Genomic DNA, 21,703 nt, shown 5'->3' on the forward strand with positions numbered 1-21,703 from the left:
CACAGAAGAAATTAGTTCAGAGAACATCACGTGCCCATAAAGGAGCCTAATTGGTTTTGCACGCCTTAATTTAAGTGAATAAGATATTGGTTCGGTTCATTTTACAAGTGTTCTATCCTCATTTATTTTTGCATTGTGCCCAAGAAATCTTGTACATCAGAAAAAGAAATATATTCCTCTTTGTCTCCTCACAGCAGATTGTAACTTCTGTAAATTTAGAGCTAAGTACCACTGGTTTAAAGAATAGGCAGTTTAGGACTAAGTGTTGTGATTTTTATTTTAGGGGAATCTATTTTAATTTCTGATGCCATGAAGAAAAATAACAAAAAATAAATCATGGATGCACCACCCTAAAGGCAACCTTTCAAACCTGTTCTCTGTCACCACTTCTCTAATATGATTGAAATGAATAAACTTAGCCTGAACCAATGTGATACTTGGAAGTTCCCAGCTTGAATCTTGTTTTGAATTAGCTGGTCTCAGCTGGTGCAGTGTACAACCGTCCTAAACAGTCCTCCATTAGGCAGTGGAAAACTGATCACAAACTCATGAGTGACAATATTGTGAGCGTGATTAAGCAATTAAGTTCAGTTGTAGTGCCCTTGTGGAATGGCCTGTTTTTGCTTCAAGTTGAGGCTGACAGACAAATAATGACCCCTGTTGTGGGGTCATATGTTAGCTAGAAGGTGCTGCCTTCAGAAGAGGAGAGAAAATTGATATAAAAGGTTACTACCACCACCCCCCCCCCCCCCCCCCCAATGCAGCTATGGCATCTGAAACAGTGCAAAATTTAAATGCCAGTGATAATTTCTTAATAGGATATTTCAACATCACTTTACATAGCACATTTTAATTGTGTTAAGCTTTTTCAATTTGACTAATATTTTAAGTGTAGAAATAGCTTGAAAGATTTGAAACAAAACCCTGATATTAGTGAATGATGCAAAAATAGGTGAAAAGGCAAGGGATGAGGATGACACCTGGACTACAGAAGGCTATGAACAGGTTAAGTGAGTCTTGGCAGATGGAATATGATGTCACAAAATGTAAAGTTATGCACTTTGGTAGAAAGAATAAAGGAGCTGAATATTTAAATGCAGACTGCAGAAAGCTGCAGCACAGAGGGATTTATGAGTCCTCATGCATAAACCCCTACAAAAAGCTGGCATGCAAGTTCAGCAGGTAATAGAAAAGGCAAATGGAATTTTGGCTAATATTCCAATATTTGGCTATAAAAACAGGGAAGTCTTTCTCAAACTATACAAAGCACTAGTTAGACCACACCTAGAATACTGTGAACAGTTTTGGTCCCCTTATCTAAGAAAAGATATATTGGCATTGGAGGCAGTCCAGAGAAGGTTCACTAGCTTGATCCAGGGTATGGAGGGATTTTCTTATGAGCAAAGATTGAGTAGGATGGGCCTGTACTCATTGGTGTTGAGAAAAATGAGAGGCAACCTTATTGAGACATATAGGATTCTCAGGATGCTTGGCATGGTAGACGCTGAGAGGTTTTTCCCACTTGTAGGAGAGTCTACGACCAGTGGGCATAATCTCAAAGTAAGGGGCCACCTGTTTAAGATAAGAGATTAGGAGGAATTTTCTCTCCTAGAGTAACGAATCTGGGGAATTCTTTACCGCAGAGGGCTGTAGAGACTGGATTGTTAAATATGTTCAAGGCTGAAGTAGACAGATTTTTAATCAGTAAGGGAATCTAGAGTTATTGGGATAAGGTGGGAAAGTGGAGTTGAGGATTATCACATAAGATCAGTCGTGATTTCATTCAATGGCAGAACATTTGATGGGCTGAATGGCCTACTTCTGTTCCTGTCTTATTGTCTGAACTCAGCTGGAATAGTAGTAGTAGAGATCTCCATATACCTGATCTATGATCGAGAAATACAAGGTAGAATTCCTGCTTATGAACAGTGATCCTGTTGAAGACTACTCATGGGCTGACATTAAATTAATGTTGGTTCCCATTATCGAATAATCATTTAACACTAACGAGACTTAAGTACTGGAAGTCCACTGGTCTTGGAGTCATAGTTGAGGATGAAATTATGAATAAATAGCACTATTATTCTGCAATGTGAAATGTGTGAATTCTTTAGAGTTCATTGTTTAACCTAATGTAATTTATTTTTCACTAACTGTCAACACATTTGAGTACTTAGGACTATATACTGTTTTTACAAAATTACTACTGTCCCTTTTAAGTGCATTAGGAACAAATGCTTGTTTATAGTTACACGGTAACGCTTTAAGCAATTAAATCTCCTGTATTCTCAATGCTGATGTTCTGTCTTCTAGACTTGATGACCTTTTGGTTGGAGCACCTCTTTTTATGGTTCGTGGTTCTGATGGGAAGTATAGAGAAGTGGGACAGGTGTATGTTTATCTACAAGATGCCCCAATTAAATTTACCAATGCCCTGAAGCTGACTGGCACGGAGACCTATGCCAGGTTTGGGTCTTCGATTACACCACTCGGAGACCTTGATCAAGATGGCTACAATGGTGTGTAATATTTATTTACTTGCTTGTTTAATTATAAAGTGTTGTGGCCTTGGGGCGGGTGTGGGTGCGGGGGGTGGGGGAGGAGGAAGAAATTATTTGAATAGACGTGCACACACCAATGAGAGTATCATGTATTACATAATCCTCTTGGAATGAGCCAGTCAGAAAAATGCAAGGTCACAACTTTCTCTCTTTTTCTGTTTTGGAAAAAAAGTATATTCTATTGTACTGTACTGGTGGCATGGTCATAGCTGGCCTGGGACATTGGAAAATTCGAAGAGGAGACAATGAACCTATTGTGCAGCAGGATTGTGTTGCCCAGGCTGTGCTTGATTCACCATAGGCTCATGCTGTTGGGGTGCCGTGCCTCCTTTTAGAGGTGTAAAAATGGTGTTCACTGTGGGGGAAGCTCAATGAGAGGAGGGGAAGTTCCCAATTTTGCACCTTGTGTTCTTTGTTCCAGAAATGTGACACAATTGAAAATCTATTTGAAGTAGGTACACATGCTAATTCATTCTCGGGCCAGGATACTCTGCTCCCGTTTTTCTCAGGTGGGTTTGGCGATGGGAGTTGCAAGATGTCCAAATAGCGTTTTACCCCAATGTAAACATGTGACATGATTATGTCCTTCCTCCCGCCATCAGTGATGTAGTGCGTTCATACTGCACCCGACACACTCACCGATTGTGTAGTGGGAGGGTTCCTGGTGAACCTTTTGTCCAGCAAAGAGTTATTAGCTTTGGTCTTGAAAGCTCCAATTGTCCAAGCATCTACAAGCTATCAGGGAGAGACTTCCAGATTTCTTCAAACTTTTGTGTGTAAAAATACTTCTTGCTTTCCCTCCTAATAAATCACATGGTTCTAATTTTAAGATTCTGGAATCTTGTTCTCAATTTCCTGCACCAGGGGAAATAATTTTTTGTAGCTACCCTACCAAATCCCTTTAACATTGTAAACACCTTGATCAGAGCATTCCTTAATCTTCCATACTTGGGGCAATACAGGACAGGGTTATGCAATCTGTCCTCATAAGCTCTGGTTTCCTTCTGTAAATAAGGGCTCATCCAAGATTTGAAGCCAGACCTGTATATTTTAAGCAATAGCCTTGAAACAAGAATCATACCCTAAAACCAAGTAGTACCTATGTTTCAATAGGATGTTAGTCTCATAACTTTACTTTCTCTTAAAATCCAACTTGCAAACTTTTTGCATAAAAGAATGACCCTCCTGTTGATGGAGGGAAGATGTGTTTTATAATTTGATGTGTTGAATTTGTGTACAACGAGCTCCTTTTTAAATTGCTTTGCATGTCATGTTGGACCAGTCATCTCTCAAAGCATTGATGCACCATCAAGTTGCTGACCCTTTATTTGAAAGGAACAAAGGACTTCATTCATTTTGTAAAGGAAAGTGACCGTCAGCAGGAGAGCAGCTTGTATGTTTCCTGAGCAGTTAGCTTCCTAAGAGTGCATTGCTGCATCTGTGGAACACATGACTATTTGGGCTCTTGTCATAAGCCGTAGCATTGTCTAATAGGAAGAGATTGCATACAATTAAAGTAAGTTTATTTGACCATCACACTATCACGGATGTGTTTGACAAGTACCTTGGTAGTTGCCATAATACATTTATTCTCTGTTAATAATATTGGGAGTGTTGATTGGACAAAATATCAAGATTGGATCATTTGCTTCCTGAAGGACAAGGAATACACTTCAGACACGGGTCCAAAATCTATGAACTGTGGCTGAAAGAAAATGTAGAATCGTAGAATAATTACAGCATAGGTGGAGGCTATTTGGCCCACTGTGTCTGTGCCAGCTCTCTGAAAGAGAGGCACCGGCTTACATAACAAAGCAAACATGGGGCGATTTTGAGCTTGCAGACTGTCAGCAGGAATGTTCACAGTAAGAGTTTTAACAACACCAGGTTAAAGTCCAACAGGTTTATTTGGTAGCGAATGCCATTAGCTTTCGGAGCGCTGCTCCTTCGTCAGATGGAGTGGATATCTGCTCTCAAACAGGGCATACAGAGACACAAAATCAAGTTAAAGAATCATGTCCACAGCAGGAATGTTGGCAGGGTCTCAAAATCCGGAGAGTGCGATTTGCGGTGGCGAATTTCTGAGTTCCGGTTTTCCCAGCCCCTTGCCAGTGGAGTGGTCTGAAACATGCCACGGGATGGCAGAAAGCTCATTTTAATACATTAGCATATCATTAGTGAGTGCACTGGTTCCCTCAAGCTTGGTGGCATGGACAGATGGGATGGGCTGGAGACGTTCAGGGTCCACTGGTTGGAGGTACCCGCGCTGTTCTGCTGACCACCTTCCCTTCGGGTTACCAGGGACCCCTGTGCTCCTCCATGGGATGGAGGGACAGCTGGAGTGGGATCCCAGAAGCCCCGTGGTCCTCTGGGTCTGACATCCGTGGATTCCCACCAGTGCCTGGACCATGCAGTCGATATTCTGCACCATGGTGCAGACATCTCCTGCCATGGAGTGTACGTCTTGCACCAAGGTCTTCACTGTGGATACCAACCTCACAGTCTTGGCCTTGGTGCGCTGTTGTGATGGCACCATTTCCTCGGATAGAAGGTGATGGGACGCCTCCAATCAGCCTTGCACCTTGCGGGCCAGCACGAGGGGGCCACTCCAAGCATGTGAGGGTTTGCAACTCTGGCATGACTCCAGCTGGCTGGGCCTGCTATCGGCTGTTGTGCTCCAGTTTGTCCTGCAATGACAAAGATAGGGAAAGCGTCAGTGGGAGTGTTGACATTGACAATGATGAGGTGTGGCAGGTGTGGGGCTGGACTGTGAGGAGCATAGCAGCTACTGGGGGAACATGGGTCGGGGAGTGGGGCTGATGTCTGATGTTGGCAAAGGCCAAGGTGGCTGAGTGCGAGAAAGGGTTGGGGGGCTGCGAGTGGTAAGTGAGGACTCCAGTGGGAGATGAACTGGTGGAATGAATCCAACTTGCATTGCTAGTTAATTATTATGTAGTATTATTTATACTTGCCACCTTGCAACAGTTCAAAAATCTGGATTTTGAGAAAAGAATAATAGGCAGCATTGCAGTGGACTATGGGAATAGGGCAACTTGTTGACTTTGCACTGAGGTTTTGAAAGAGCTTGTCAGGGATGTTTTAAAAACAGGGAAAGTTCATGGATAGTCCCAAAATTGTGACATTTGGTCAGTCTGGTGGTTAAAACTCTCAAAACTCCTGGAGCAAACTAACCACTAAAATAAATTCTATTGCCTGGAGGTGATGACTAACTGACTGGATATCACTATAACATCATCAAAGACTGTTCTGAGCCTGTTGTTAGCTCAGTTGGCTAGACAGCTGGTTACTGATGCAGAGTAACACCAACAGTGCGGGTTCAATTCCCATACAGGCTGAGGTTATTCATGAAGGTTATTCATGAAGGCCCCTCGCCTGAGGTGGGGTGATCCTCCGGTTAAACCACCTCCTGAAAGGGAGAGCAACCTATCATCATCTGGGTCTAAGGGGAATTTACCTTTATTTCTGATAATATATTTAAATACCATTTAAAATCTACTTCAGCATCCCTGGATCAAGAAGAAAACAAAAACAGCCAGTGTTCTCGAACTTACTGATTAGTGAATGTTGCTGAGTGTGCATGTGAGGACAGATTGGGATTGGATGTGATGTTCTGTGTGATTGAATTATATTAATTGAAAAGCAATTTGAGATTGGCAAGCGAGACCGTGACAATATACCTGAATAAACAGTCAACACTCGGGAGAGGAAGGAAGTGGAATAAATTAGCCATGGGTGGGCAGGGGAGAACCCTACAGGATTGTTTTAAAATGTATTTTTGGTCTCTATCCTCCTGGTTCAGAATGATGAAATTAACTGCACTGTTTTATTGAGTGTCTAATAACAAAGAACTGTAGTACTTTGAAGTTAGTCTTCAACAGTCAAATATTTTAATGTTTTGCTTTTCTGCCCATTTGGAAATTCTGCTGCCATAATGGGAACAATATGCAATGCAGCTGAATTGTTTACTGCCCAGGGCAATGCATCTGGAGTAATGCAGATGTTTCTACATGTCAGTCACCTTTTTAATGCCTTGACTGGTTTGGTTTGGTTCCATTCCAATAAAAATAGAAATACTTGTGCTGATCAGAATCTTGAAGTATCCCGCAGCAGATGTTGCTCGTGACATTTTTGCCAGTTTGTGGGTGTTCTTTTACAAGTTAGGTTTACATTGCACATAATTTTTCCCCCATCTTCAAGTGGTTTATGCTAGCATATTTTTCAAATTAATTCAAAGTAATGTCGTAGACCTATTTCATGATTTAAAAAAACTTACTTTTTTGACGGGCAATTATTACGGGCAATTGCCTTCAATTATCCTGAAGGCAATAATTAATGCGAGGATATGATTAAACATGAGCCAGCATGCTTTAATTATCTCTAATCTCACCTCCCCCCCCCCCCTCCCTCCCACCCCACCCACACACACACCTCAGTGGGCAAACAACATGCATGGGATGAGAGTATAAATGTCAGCTGAAAATTTGACTCGGGGCCTTCACAGTCTGATCTATCTTTAACTGATGTCACAAACAAATACTTTCCAACAGCTGCCTTAAGGTAGAGTCAGACTGACTGGTCTGTTTATTTTACCTGCACACTACAATCTTTGATTTGTTTAATTATTGTCACATGTATTAACATACAGTGAAAAGCATTGTTTCTTGTGCGTTATACAGACAAAGCATACCATTCATAGAGAAGGAAACGAGTGAGTGCAGAATGTAGTGTTACAGTCATAGCTAGGGTGTAGAGAAAGATCAATTTAATGCAAGGTAAGTCCATTCAAAAATCTGACAGCAGCAGGGAAGGAGCTGTTCTTGAGTCGGTTGGTACATGACCTCAGACTTTTGTACCTTTTCCCCGACTGAAGAAGATGGAAGAGAGAATGTCTGGGATGCGTGGGGTCCTTAATTATGCTGTCTGCTTTTTGCCAAGGCAGGGGAAGTGTAGACCGAGTCAATGGATGATGGGCTGGTTTGCGTGATGGATTGGGCTACATTCGCTGAGACCATTTTGTACTAAACTTCTGTCTTAATTTTGCAACATGTAACTAAAATTTTTATTGATTATCAAGTCAAAGCGGCAAACTAAGTTGCAAAAAAACAGTGCATTAAGCAGAAATGAAGCACCGCAAAGATATATTTTTATTGTTGACAGACTGAAATTTTTAAAGTAAATTGCACTATACCTATCTATTTATTGAAAGACAAACTTGTAAATGTGGGACTAAAAATTAACTATGCTTTATTTCTAGATATTGCAATAGGAGTTCCTTATGCAGGAGAAAACCATCAAGGTCTTGTTTACATTTATAATGGAAAATCTTCTGGTCTAAACCCACAACCGTCACAGACTTTGAAAGGACAGTGGGCCTCAGGCAAAATGCCTGCGAGTTTTGGTTATGCCATGCAAGGTGGTGTTGATATTGACACAAATGGATATCCAGGTATGTATGACAATCTAAAATGATCCTAAATTGTTAATCATTCAGATAGATTTGGAATTTTGTGTGTTGTTTTGTCTGGATAGTGCATGCCTCACTGACAATCTAAAAATCCTTGCATAACATTTATTTATTTTAAAGCAAGCAACATTTGTTTATTCAGCCATATCTATTTGAAGTAGTTGTACGTCGATTGTGTATGTGAATCTAATGGGATTAAACATTAACATCATTCTTGGATTGGAGTAAAGTACAATACATCACATATTTTACAGTTGAACTGCTTTGTATTGAACAAGTTTTATAGACGATAAGGCTGTTTTTCACATTCCATTTTCTTTTTTGTTTAACAATGCCAGCTGATCATTCAAGAGGGCTAAATACATTTGCATTACTCTTAAATAATGATAAGTGCTATGACGCTGCCGACTGAATAAGCAAAACTTCATTGTTGAGAAATGATTGCACATGATCCCAAACTCAGATTCTGGTTCTGTTTAATCTGTTTGACTACACACTTCAACCAGATGAAATCGAACAGCAGCAACCAAGCCTCCCCCAGTACCACAGTAGAAAACAGTACCACTACAGGGAAGTCCATTGTCAACTTGTCGGACTACACACTTCAACCAGATGAAATCGAACCGCAAACATCTGTTTATAATGACAGATAAGAAATGTGTGTACAAATAATAACTTTTGTTTGTACTTTTCATACAATCATAGAATCCCTACAATGCAGAAGGAGGCCATTCGGCCCATTGAGACTGCACTGGCAAAAATCCCACTTCGGCCCTATCCCCATAACCCCACATATTTATCCCTCTAACCTGTGCATCCCGGAACACTAAGGGGCAATTTAGCATGGCCAATGCACCTAACCTGCACATCTTTGGATTGTACGAGGAAACAAGACCACCGGGAGGAAACCCACTCAGACACAGGGAGAATGTGCAAACTCCACACAGACAGTGACTCAAGCCGGGAATCGAACCCAGGTCCCTGGAGCTGTGAGGTAGCAGTGCCAGCCACTGTGCTGCCGTGCCGCCCTACATTATGCAATCTCCTTCATCAAACAGCCGATCTTCAACCACATTCTACATTTCTAAAACTTGTGCATTACATTTATTGATCATATGGTTTTATTGAACCTATAAATTCTATCAGAATCTGTCCTGTCTTCTATTTTTGTGAGGATAGTGTTAAGTATTTTGTTGGAATCTGGATTGAATTATGCATATTTGTATGATGTGCTTGGAGTCATGCATGATGCCCAAGGAGATACCGTAGTGTGATATGCTTGGTCATGAACCCAGTATATCTTGTGTCAAGGTATTGTTTTCGAGTCATGATTTTTTTCTCTAAAGGAATGCCTTGTAAATAAAAGCATACTTTTTTAAAAGTCAAAATTTTTACAGCAATTAGTTTTCATTGACAATTTTCCTTTTCTTTAGTTGCTTCTCTTAAAGATATTGCCTTTTTTTACTAGATATTATTCACATACAAGTCTTGAGTGTTGGTGCAGTTATTTGATTATAGAAAGCAGAAGGGTGAGCAGCTAGTGAAGCTGACTCAGCGTTGATACACAGATGTTTCAGGAGGGGTAATTTCCCTCTTACTAATTTTGGGACCTATGAAGCCAGTGTCCTACTGATGCTTCATGCTGAGATTAATCTATCCTGTTGATTAAACTGAGACCCTTCTTGGTCTGTATGTTCACTTAATGAATGAATTCCCTAAGCCAAAGCCATCAAAAAGACCCATTCAGCATTTTCATGAAATTCTGGCAATTCGATTGAAGATTTAAGCATGTTAGAGTTGAAGTGAGGTATGTGTGGGGTGGGAACAAATGGCCAAAAGGCACATATTGATGCACAGGAAATTGTACCAGCTGTAGTTCAGTCTACACTTTTGTGGTTGAAGATGAACAAAGGCAACCATATAATCATTTTAAAACCTGAAATGGAAAAAAATAGGAAGTAATTAAAAATATATATATTTCTTGTAAGAAGTTGATCTATCTTAACGAGGAGCTCATTTTGTGAAACTTTTTTTCTAGACTTAATTGTGGGAGCTTTTGGTGTTGACAAAGCAGTAGTTTACAGGTAGGTACTGTCATTTTTTACTGTAGAACAGGGTTTATTTTGTGTATTTCTGAATTTAAAATGTAATATTTATTTGAAAGGAAATATTTCTGATCCCTCTTTTACTTCCTATATTGAGTTTGTATGTTGGCCCAGGTACTGTACATATACCAACTGGAAAACTGACGGCTGGGTTTTCCTGAATTACATCGATGATCTTCCATCCTCTCTCAACTGTTCATTTTCTCTTTCACCACAACATCTGTTGTTCTGCAGCCTGCATATAAAAGCTGAGTTGCAGTGGCTGATGAACTAGTTTCACAGAGGCAGAACTAAGGAATTGTGCAATTGCTTAATTTTAAGCATAAATATGGACAAAATGGGTAAAATTCCAAATGCTGATGACAAATCCTGTTGTAAACAGCAGATTGGTTGGTTTGGCGTATTTAGACTTGTTGCAAAATTTGTTCTTCATCTGCTCTCTTTGCCATCAACTGGACTAAAAGGTGTAAAAATGTTATGACATTTAACAAAAGCTTTTTAAAACTACTATAATCTACAAAAAATGGTTTGAAGTGTATTGATCTGGCTCCTTTTAGTTAATGTTTAAAGAGGCATCTACGTTTTATTACATTTACATTTGGCATTGACACACAATCTACAGTAAAGGGTTTATTCTGAAATTATCCCTCATGAGTGGATTATCATAGCCAGTGATAAACTGCTGTATCTGCAGATCTCCGAGCAGGGATTTCCATTTTTAGAGTTTAATTGAGAGCAGCCCCCAGCCAATCCTTAGATGTGACAAATTCGTACTTTTTGAATGCAAATTTCTACCTCACCACGATCAAAAAAAGTCCTGTCAGAAGGACGTATCTTGCTTCTCCAAAAACCTAGTGGAGAAGAATAAAGTCTGATGTAGCTGCAAGCCATGCAGATGGGAAGATTCCAGGTCCAGCTCTCAGTTTGTGCTGTTGACTGATTTTCAGCAAGTGTGGCGGGGGGGGGGTGTTACATTTGGATTTTCCCCAGGTTTGGCAGTAGGAAAATTGGCTATGACAGGGGTGGGGGTGTCTCCAATTTTAATTGTTATTCCGTCCTCTTGGCTGGAATGAATGCATGCATGAACAACATGTGACTTGATTGTGACACCATCACATTTAAATAGACTCCTGCTGTTTGTTACCACACAGGTAAAGTGGCCAAATAGAATGATGTTAGTGGCCATGCAATAGGATATCAGTGAGAGTCTGTGCCTTTAGGTGAAAGGGTAAAAAAAAATTGGCAAAAAATTGTATTTTAAAAAAACGATGGCAGCCTTATATAATTTGCCTCATAAGTCAGAAATGGTTTTTGCATCCAAAAACTGAACTTTTCCTTGGAAAGTGCAAAACCATAAATAGTAACATCATCCATGCCTCTCTGTTTAGCACTTAGTAGGTCATGCAATTATGTGGATTATATGATTTAGTAATAAAAAATTCTTCAACAGCCTTGGTCCCTTAGCACTTTCATGAGGCTGGCAGTGCAATAAAGGAACTGGAATACTGCAAAATGAAAGCAATGATTCTGGACTGGGCCCTATACAGTAGTTTAAAGTTTACAGCTGGATTGCTATTCTTTAAAGCACTACGTTAATCAAAATTGCACAGCCTTCCTTTTTCTTGTAACCTTCAACAATTTTTTTTTTTCTGCAGAGTCTGACCAAATATAATTTAAAGTTAAATGCATTTAAAGTAATTATATGAACCAATGTGTGTACATGGAAATATTCCCTTGCACTGTTAAAAGTGGCAGTCCTTCTGCATTATTTCTCTCCTCCTCCCCCTGCTACACTACAGAATTGCACAATTTGGCTTCTCTGCCATTAAATAAGATGGAGTTACAGACTGTGGTTAATTCAAACAGCTCTGATTTCTCCTTTCACCACCCGTCCATAAAGAGAAAGGTATTTTGATTTCTCCCTTTCCCAACTCCTCAGCTTTTGTGTGATCCAATTTTTATTAATAACCCCACAGCAACCTTTAGAGGCTAAGTTTATTCCCCCACATACAAACATGATAGGAGAGGTGCAACATAGCCTCCTTTTTCATTCATACAATAATTGGAGGGGGGGGAGAGATAAAGAAAGAGAGGTTTACAGGGCAAAGACCACAGAATAAAGAATTATTGTTTCACATGAATCCAGAGTCCAGGATCAAAAGTCCAAGACTCAATTCCTCCACAGGGATTAGCAGGTTGAAAACTGCTGCTGGATAATTCACTTTTCCAGTAGAGATGACATCAATGATGGGTAATAAATTAGTTGTGCAGGTGATGATAAAGAAGTTCAGACATTCCACTACAAACAGTGTTGGTGGGGTCAGGCAATCTCCTTGACCAAGTTCTTGCTCTGAGCTGCTGCTTGCTAGATGGAAGATGGCAAATTCATTGAGTGCGGTGGGGAGGGGGGTTGTGTTTCCGCTTTTCCACTTTGGCATTATCTGGCTTCTTGAGATTGGTGATGTTTCAACTATTAAGAATTTCAAAGGAGGTTGCAGGGTCTTTTGTCCTAACAGACTGATAGTTCTGGTGGCTTATGAAATATTGATGTCCTTTGTAGAATTCACTTTTAATTTGATCTGTGCAGCCACAGGGGTCATGCATTCTCTTCAGAGATAACAAAGCTTCTCTGATTCTGCCAGAAAGCTCCTTTTATTCAGAGTTACAAGCATAGTTTGTCTTTTTAAATTCTTCGTTCAGTTTTTGTTTTAATTTTAAGAAGGAGCCTTGTTAATATACACGCATTTCGTAAAAATATAGTGAGAGGTCTTAGCTCTGTTACATTGTAGATACATACAATTTTGCAATGGTGCGCAGAAATAAAATCTGCTCGATATTGTTGCAAATGGTTTATATTGTACCAAAATCAAAAGTACATCCCAATAGTACTATTGGTGTCTTTTGCAAATGTTATGTACATAAATGAATAAAATAGGTAATACCTCAATTGATTGTAGTTGCTATTCTACTCACTGATACCAAACAGAATGTCCTGATTGTCCTCCCTAGGCAGCATGTCAGGTGAAGGGTAACTCAAAGCATATCCCTGCTAACCTGAACCTGTCCCTGTTTCTGGGTTTGTCACTATCTTAGGCCCAATATTCCCTTGACATCAACTATCCTTTCAGAGCCTTGCGTTGGAAGGAGGGCAGGAAAGGAACTCCTGTTTTATGTCTAAATTCACATCAATATAAATGAATATTGGCTTCAGGGCTGTATGCCGGGTGTGCAAAAATGGCTTCTAAAAAAGGCTTCATTCAGAAAAATCTTTGTTGCACCTGTAGGGAAGAAAGGCACTATTTGCTTGATATCCAGCACATTTTCAGATGATCTGCGTTCGGTTGGCAAAAGTAACAAAGCCGCTTATTTTAAGGACATGATTTCATCTGATTCACCACCAAACAGGAATTCAGGGAAACTAGAGAAGTTATAGTGATATTACATTGGGATTATTATAATTGTGCATATTGTAGGCAATTTGAATTCCTCTTCTCATTTTCCAGTGTCATGGATCTTTACTTGATTTCCCTTTTCAAACGGCTAATGAGCCAGACATAAACAGGAAAACCAGCCCCTCTAGGTATTCATGAATAGTGGGTTGATCCTTAAGAGCTTAACAACTTGGTTTTGAGGATATATATAAACAATAGTATAAACATCGAAGTGTGTCAAGTAGCCTATTTGTTCATTCAATCTACTTCAAATGAGATATATTTCTCGGTCGAATGATTCTATTATGATTTTCAGTCATTCTAACCTCGCTCCTGAATGAAAAGCCCAGAGATGAAAGGTCATAATTCTGGACTAATTGTATTAAATTGGCAAGATAGCTGTTTTGTGTCATACAGATCATATTGGTTTGAAGTTGGAACTGAAACATTTTACTGTTGTAGAGTAGTGAGAGATTTACTCTGCAATTAATTATTTATTATCAACTTGGGAATATTTGTTAATATTAGATACAAATAATTTTGCAAGAAGTCTCCCTATTGCTGACATCACAGATTGTTGCTGTTTAAAAATTGCACAATAGCACGAAAAAGAAAGGTACAGTGCAAATAATGTTCCTGAAAATATTTTGCATAAAAATAAACTTACAAGGAACTTTTTCCGTAAGGGAGAGATGTGTGTTTTCTAGAACAAATAAAATTGAAACATCTGAGTTCTCAGGGGAATTCTAAATGAAAACATTTACTGGTGATCCCAGAAAGCACTAGGTAAAGCAGCTTACAGTACATGATTAAAATGATTTGCTCAGCTCATGAATAATACTACAAAGGTCTAAATAGCACTTTAGGAATGCATTAATTAGATTCAGCTGACATATTCAGAGTGTTTACCACACATGGTGTCCTCATGTGCCTCGCACTGATGAATGCAGTTAGCTGGAAACCATTTTAAAGGCAGAGGGCAAAATTTATTTACTACACGTAGTATTTTCATGTGCCTTGCGCTGATGAATACTGTTAGATGAAAATCATTTTAAAGGCAGAGGGCAGAAAGTTATCACGAAACAGTATGTTGGATCTTGTTTACTTTAATGCATTTCTGTTCATAATTCATAACTAATATTTCATGGTAGCAGTTCAAAGTTCATAACTAGGAATACTGGATGAGCACAGCCATCAGTTACAGCTGATGGAAATCTAGAGTACTGGCCAGATTCCCTGCAGAATGTTTAGACATAATTGCTTACAATCAAGTTACATTGATTATGATTTACTCTCTTGATATGTGTGTAATAAAGTGTATGACATTATTAAGTTAAATTTTCTATTGGTGGTGTTACTCCAAGTTGCAGATTTCCTGAGGGAGATCGATATGTGATGTTAGGCAATATTAAACAGATTCGCTGTTGGGGCTAGCAATTTATTCCACTCTGCAGATTTTCCTGATATACAAGTCATTTATGTAGTTGAAAGACAAGTGAAATTTTGATTTAATAGTATAACAAATATATAAGGCATTATATTAAAGATCCATTGTTAAAGCAACTTCATTGTCTGTTCTGGCACATTTGAAAGGTTGCATCAGTGAGAATTTTTGCAATTTCGGATCAAATGACAGGGGGCATGTTGACATTGATACTCAAATAAAGAATAGTTGATCATACGGTCACATTAAAATATATGGTCACATTAAAATAGCGTTTGTGACAATTTTATTACAAATAAGATATATTTTTATGCAATTGAAAATAATTGTGAAGGCAGCAAAAAATATTGTTGGCTCAATGAATAGAAATGAGAAAGAAACATCTTCCCATAATCTGCCTTCAAAGTGTTCTGCCTTCCTGCACATCCTCAATGTAGTGAACAAAGGGAGAATTTTGTCCCCAAGTTGAATGGAAGTTGGGTTGCCTAATTATCATGGTGCTGAGCAGCAAAATGTGTCAAGCTGAACAAAAGCCTAAAATGGTATGTTGTGGTGCAAGTAGTAAGTTTGTACCTTTTGCAGAAAATGAATTTAATTCAGAACTTCTCAACAGGATATTGTTAATGGAGGGTTTTTTTTTGCATTTCAAACTCTCAGAACCAGACCCGTGATTCATGTAAATGCTTCATTACAAGTCAACCCAGCAATCTTGAATGCAGAGAACAAAAGCTGTACACTGAAAGACAATGTCATGGTGTCCTGGTAAGTTCAACCCTGTGTAATGGGAGGGCCAAGCTGAAGCCCATTTCAATGATTTTTATTTCTCATTTTGCCGTTTCTGTTGACCAGTTTGTGCTTTGTCAAGCAAAGGAATTGATGAAATTCGAGGGCCGCAATTCTCCCAAAAAGATTTTAAATATCGAATTCACAGGAAAACTGGTGCAGATTGCGACAGTTTTTTCAGTGCAACGTCACACTCGAATCACCCACACTCTGTGCAATGCAGATGTCGCAATCATGAATATCATTAAAAGCTTGAGGGGCAGAGCCTATTCACGCCAGAAGCTGACAGTTCCGGGCTTCTGCGCATGCGCAGTGGCCCCTATGTGTCATCCACCCAATCGCTGGCCAGCCCAGGATCCTCGCAGTGCTGCGCCTCCCAACACCCCCACGGCCTGATAGCGGTCTCCACGAGAATTCCCAGGCCAACCCTCCTCCCAAATCCTACGAAGCACCCTGATCTGCAGCATCCCGCGCCCCAGCAGTGACGATCCCCCCCCTTCCCCCGGAAGACCATGCCCCGCTAGGCAGGCCGCCCCAAATGCTGGCCTCCCTCCAGCCCCGATAGATCCCAATGCTGAGTTGCGGTGGGTTGCCCCATCCCCTTGGCACTGCTGATGCCTGAAGGGCAGTGCCAAGGTGCTCTGGACATGGACACGTTGCCCTTTGGGCAGTGCCAGGGGGCACCACCACCCCCGCCACCTGACCCCCTGGGGGGCCCCGATTGCCCCCCCTTCACTAGTTCCCCTCAAGTGGAACCCCGCTGGAATGAAATACTCCTGACAGGGTGGGAGATGCTAGCGGGCCCGGAGAATTCAGTTCCGGGCCCACTAATCACATTAAAATATGATTAAAAACAGATGCAAAGAACTTACCTTGTGTTCCCGCCGGTTTCCAGCGTGGCTCAGACGGTGCCGGATATCTGGCACTGGGAGATGTGCGCGCGGCGGGAACGCATGCGTGAATCCCGCTAATCGGCCGACACGCGGTTCTCCCGGCCCACCGCGCTAAAAAATTAACATGGCGGGATGGGATGATCACCCCCAAGATGTTTATTCTTTTAGTCTTGAGCTATTTTGACTGTGTAATAATTTAAAATGTTTATTGATGATCACAGGCATCCAAACAAATTTGAAACTTTAATTTCCTTGAAAGCTATGCATGAATAATGTGAATTACACAGTAAAATTTTATTTAATTTGGGAAAAATTTCCCCTTCAACCAAAAACAGATTAACTCATCATTCATTACACTTACTGTTTGTGGACTCTTCTGGGCACAAACCAGTGTTGACATTTGCTCACTTAACCAAAGTTACTGTTTTTCAAAAGTAATCCATTGCTGTGAAACACTTTGGAACATCTTTATGATCTGCTAAGTTGCCCAATGAACGCAAGATCTTTTTTCTACTTTATACTAAAAAGGGCATAAAAAACACTCGACATGTTGATTAACATTCTGAGGTTCCTTCGAAACTTTGTGACTAGTGTGTCTTGGTCATTATACACCCTGCTTGATTTTCCTACCATTGACTTCAGTGGACAGGAAGATCTGGGAATGTATAACAGGTGGATAGTTTGCTAATGCTCAGTGTTGTCCCACTGCTGTATTTTGACCCTGGGGGTGTCTTAAATAGAAAGTATTCAATTTCCAGTACTAACACCTTCACTTTGAATGCAAAAAAATTATCTTGAAACAAAAATGTTAAAAATTGTTATTGTGTAGAAAAAATGAAAAAAGCTTCAGTACCTTTGAGACAATAGTGATACAATAATCTGCTGTGTGAATTCTATTTAGACTGCTAATGAAGAGATATTGGCTGGAATTCTCTGGCTGTCCACACTGGCAGGATCTTCTGGTCTTGCTGATGGTACACCCCTGCTGCGGGTTTTCCGGTGACATGAGATGGATTCAATGGGAAATTCCGTTAACAGCAGTGGGACCAGAAGATCCCACCGCTATGAACAGCGTGCCACCTCCTGCCATGAGAAATGCATTGTGGTGAGGCCAGAGAATTCCCTCCAATGTAGAAATAACCATTGCATTGAAAACAATTCTGAATTTGTACCGAATCCTCATATGCGGGCTCCATGTTGAGAGAGCTCCATCAAATGAAATGGCATAAATTCTAAATGTATAAAGAAGTTGAAAAGTTAAAATAAGTTGTATCCAGAAGATTTATTTCCTGTTTGCAATTCCCAAAGTATTAGTGTGACCTGCAGATAATGCAAGTTCTTCAGGAGATTAGACTATTTAACAATAAAGTTGCAGGTCTTTCGGTATTCAAAATTAAACTGTTTTTGGGAAATTATATACTCTATAGCCTCTAACTTGACCAGTGTTACATATCTGTGATGAAATTTCACCTGACGCAGTGCTGCTGCACTTAATCCATGTTATTCTTGTATTTGAGTTTCACTTTAATTTTAAAAAGTCTCAAAATATGGGTTTGTGACAGTTGCTGATAACCTCTTCTCCCTTCATCAGTTTTACAGTTACATTTTGCTTAAGTGCATTTGGAGTAAGAGCCACAGAATACTTGGGTGAGTTTGATCTTATCAAATGTGCACATTTTGCAGCTTGGTGCAATTTAAATTATGCCATAGTTTTTCTTTATGTTCTGGAATACAATAATTTGAATGGTTGTGCAGTCTTTTAGGAACTGATATAATGAGAAGCCAAAGCACGAGACAGAATTGTTTACAACTGAGTGACCCACGTATATTCAGGGCTGAGCTAAGTCTAAGCTAATTAGGTGCACCAGAACAGGAACTGAGCCGAATAAACCTAGTCATAGTGATCTAATGAGAATAATCATAGAAACTCTACAGTGCAGAAAGAGGCCATTGGGCCCATCGAGTCTGCACTGACCACAATCCCACCCAGGCCCTACCCCCATATCCCTACATATTTACCCGCTAATCCCTCTAACCTACGCATCTCAGGACACTAAGGGGCAATTTTTAACATGGCCAATCGACCTAACCCGCACATCTTTGGACTGTGGGAGGAAACTGGAGCACCCGGAGGAAACCCACACAGACACGAGGAGAATGGGCAAACTCCACACAGACAGTGATCCATGCCGGGAATCGAACCCAGGTCCCTGGAGCTGTGAAGCAGCAGTGCTAAACACTGTGCTACCGTGCTGCCCCCAAGATAGAACTATCAATCAAGCAATCACTTCACCTGTTTGGCAAAACAATAATGTTTAGTTGTCATTATCTTGTAAGACCTGAAGTCCTTTAATGGAGCACGTAATAATTGGTAAAGTAATGGCCATTTAATTGCTGCCGAATGTTGTTGGGGTACTTCATATTATTTACAAATTAGAATTTGATTCTATTCAACCTACACCTTGCTGCAATGTAGATCTGACTCAGCGGGCCCTATTTTACCATTTCGATTCTAAGTGCTGGATGGACTTGAAATTGGGAGTATTTCAGATTCGACTTTTAGACCTGTTCTCAGGTGCGCCCATACACACTCTGTCTGAAAAAATGTCAGCGATTCCAAATCACAATGCACAAGCCTTCATGCTCCCAAAACCATGCAGCTCCGATCAGTGCCTCCAACTGCGCATGCGCAGAAAAAAAAAAGAATGCTGTTCCCCTACCACATCCCTCCTGGGCTGGATAACGCCTCCCCCTGGCCCTCGCAGACATTGCTCCACCCCCACAACATTACTGGCCCCTTTTCTCCCCACCCCCTCCGCCACCCAAACCGATTGCGGGGCCCCTTCCTCCCCACTGATCTCAGGCAGAGTGGCAGCAGACCCCCATTCTCCCCACTGATCTCGGGCAGAGTGGCAGTGGTCCCCTCTTTCCCTCCACTGATCTTGGGCAGAGTGGCAGCGGTCCCCTCTTTCCCTCCACTGATCTCGGGCAGAGTGGCAGCGGACCCCCCCCCCCCCCCCCCCACCCCCAAACAATCAATCTCAAATAGAGAGCCGTCGGACGCTAGGCATCTACCTCCTCACTAACTGGAACATCCGAATCGGATTCCTATGGAGCATGTCTGTTTCGTGCCAATTCTGGATGGATGAACGTGGCGGGAAAGGGGGAAGTGCTGGTAAAGTAGGTACAGCCTATTAAGTCAATTTAAACGCATGCAAAGACCAGAATTAATGCTTTGGGTCCTTTTGCACCTACGATTTCGGGTATAATTTTACGTCCATTCAAACATGGGAAACATTTTTTGTAACAGCTATACAGCTATGTTCTAGAGCTGAGTGGGGACTCAGTGAAAGTAACTTGGGAGTTACCTACCAAAGACTTCCCTATTATGAAAGAAAAGGAAGAAGAAAGAACTTGCACTTGCTTATCAGGAAATTTGCACATAACGGTTTTACACCAAAATGTAACTAAACACAGATTTCCTCATTCATTTGCACCGCTCCCAAGTTACTTTCACTGAGTCCCCACTCAGCTCTTGAACATAGCTGTATAGCTGTTACAAAAAATATTTCCCATGTTTGAATGGATGTAAAATTATACCCGAAATCGTAGGTGCAAAAGCACCCAAAGCATTAATTCTGGTCTTTGTCGTGATTTTTCTGTCATGCTTTTCCCTTAGAGTCCTGCGCTGCATTTTCTGTGCCTTTAATTGCTTTGGTATTGCATCAGCGCCTGTTACATTGAAAAGAGGAGAGCTTCCACAGTTGTATTTTTTTAAGCATGCTGTGCTTAATGATTCTATTCCCCTGAGTATGTAACCAACTGAGGTGTTTAAGATAAAGGATTTCACAGGGCATATAATTTATTTCCTCTGGTGATGGAGTCCAAACCAAGAAGGTATAACCTTAAAATTGGAGTGAGGCCATTTGGAGGTGGCATCAGAAAGCACTTTATCACCCAAAGGCTAGTGGAAATCTGTAATTCTCTCACCCCAAAAGATGTTGAGGCTTGGTGAATTGAAAATTTCTAATGTGATTAAGAGCTTTTTGACAGGTAATGGGTATTAAAGGATATGGAACTAAACCGGATAAATGGAGATAAGTTAGTCATGATCTAATTAAATTGTCGTTACATGTTTAGAGCTATTGTTAGGTCCTCGTGTTGATAATCTGCAGGCTCTATACAGTTTCTATATATTGGTGCATGCTAATGAGTTTCTCAGGAAATTTTAGTGCATGCTGACAGCGAACTCAGTGTGGAAACCAGCATTAATTTCAATGTACGTTCAATGAAGGAAATTCAAGCCGAACCTGTTTATCCTGTGCTCAGAAATGGTTTTCTGCAAAGCAAATGTTACTTCATTAGTGGTTGGAGGAGAGTTTTTTTTTAAGCATATCCTGGTACTCCTCTAAAACAATGGCTCAAAACCTCCAAGCTCTGGCGTGAATCATAGAAAGCCCACAGCACAGAAAGAGGCCATTCGGCCCATCGAGTCTGCACCGACCACAATCCCACCCAGGCCCTACCCCCATATCCCTACATATTTGTCCACTAATCCCTCTAACCTACGCATCTCAGGACACTAAGGGCAATTTTAGCATGGCCAATCAACCTAACCCGCACATCTTTGGACTGACTGGAAAGTATCCCAAAGTTAAAACTTCCCTCGGGCAGTTGCTCTGCAAAGGGAACCATCCAATAGTATGACATAAATTGCAAACCATCTGACCCTCCTTCCCTGACCACCCCACACCACTGATCATCCCTGGAACTCCCCTCAGTCCCATTTATCGTACAAATGTACCTTCTCCCTGACTTCTCAAAGTGGCTGGACCTTTGAACGTTACTGTTTAATGGCAACAACTGCTGTAATAAAAAGGGGATGTGTCTTCCTTACTTCCAACTCTCCTGCCTTTGACACAGGCCTCAGGAATGCACTCCTCTACATTGTTCTCACCCAGCCTGAGTTAGAAGGTCAGGTGAGAAAGGAATAGCTTCATT

At 40.8% G+C, this 21,703-nt stretch overlaps 1 protein-coding gene across 1 annotated transcript in view; it reads left to right on the forward strand.

Annotated features, from left to right (window-relative positions):
• The window catches only part of itgav (integrin, alpha V), a 125,685-nt gene that overhangs the window by 65,366 nt on the left and 38,616 nt on the right, over positions 1 to 21,703 (forward strand). Inside the window, exons 12-16 of the mRNA XM_078228536.1 lie at positions 2,314 to 2,519; positions 7,837 to 8,028; positions 10,085 to 10,130; positions 15,684 to 15,788; positions 18,294 to 18,349. Of these exons, the coding sequence (XP_078084662.1) occupies positions 2,314 to 2,519; positions 7,837 to 8,028; positions 10,085 to 10,130; positions 15,684 to 15,788; positions 18,294 to 18,349 (605 nt within the window). The remainder of the gene's footprint in view (positions 1 to 2,313; positions 2,520 to 7,836; positions 8,029 to 10,084; positions 10,131 to 15,683; positions 15,789 to 18,293; positions 18,350 to 21,703) is intronic.

Source organism: Mustelus asterias, chromosome 14 (assembly GCF_964213995.1).
Source record: "Mustelus asterias chromosome 14, sMusAst1.hap1.1, whole genome shotgun sequence".
Taxonomy (NCBI): Eukaryota; Metazoa; Chordata; class Chondrichthyes; order Carcharhiniformes; family Triakidae; genus Mustelus; species Mustelus asterias.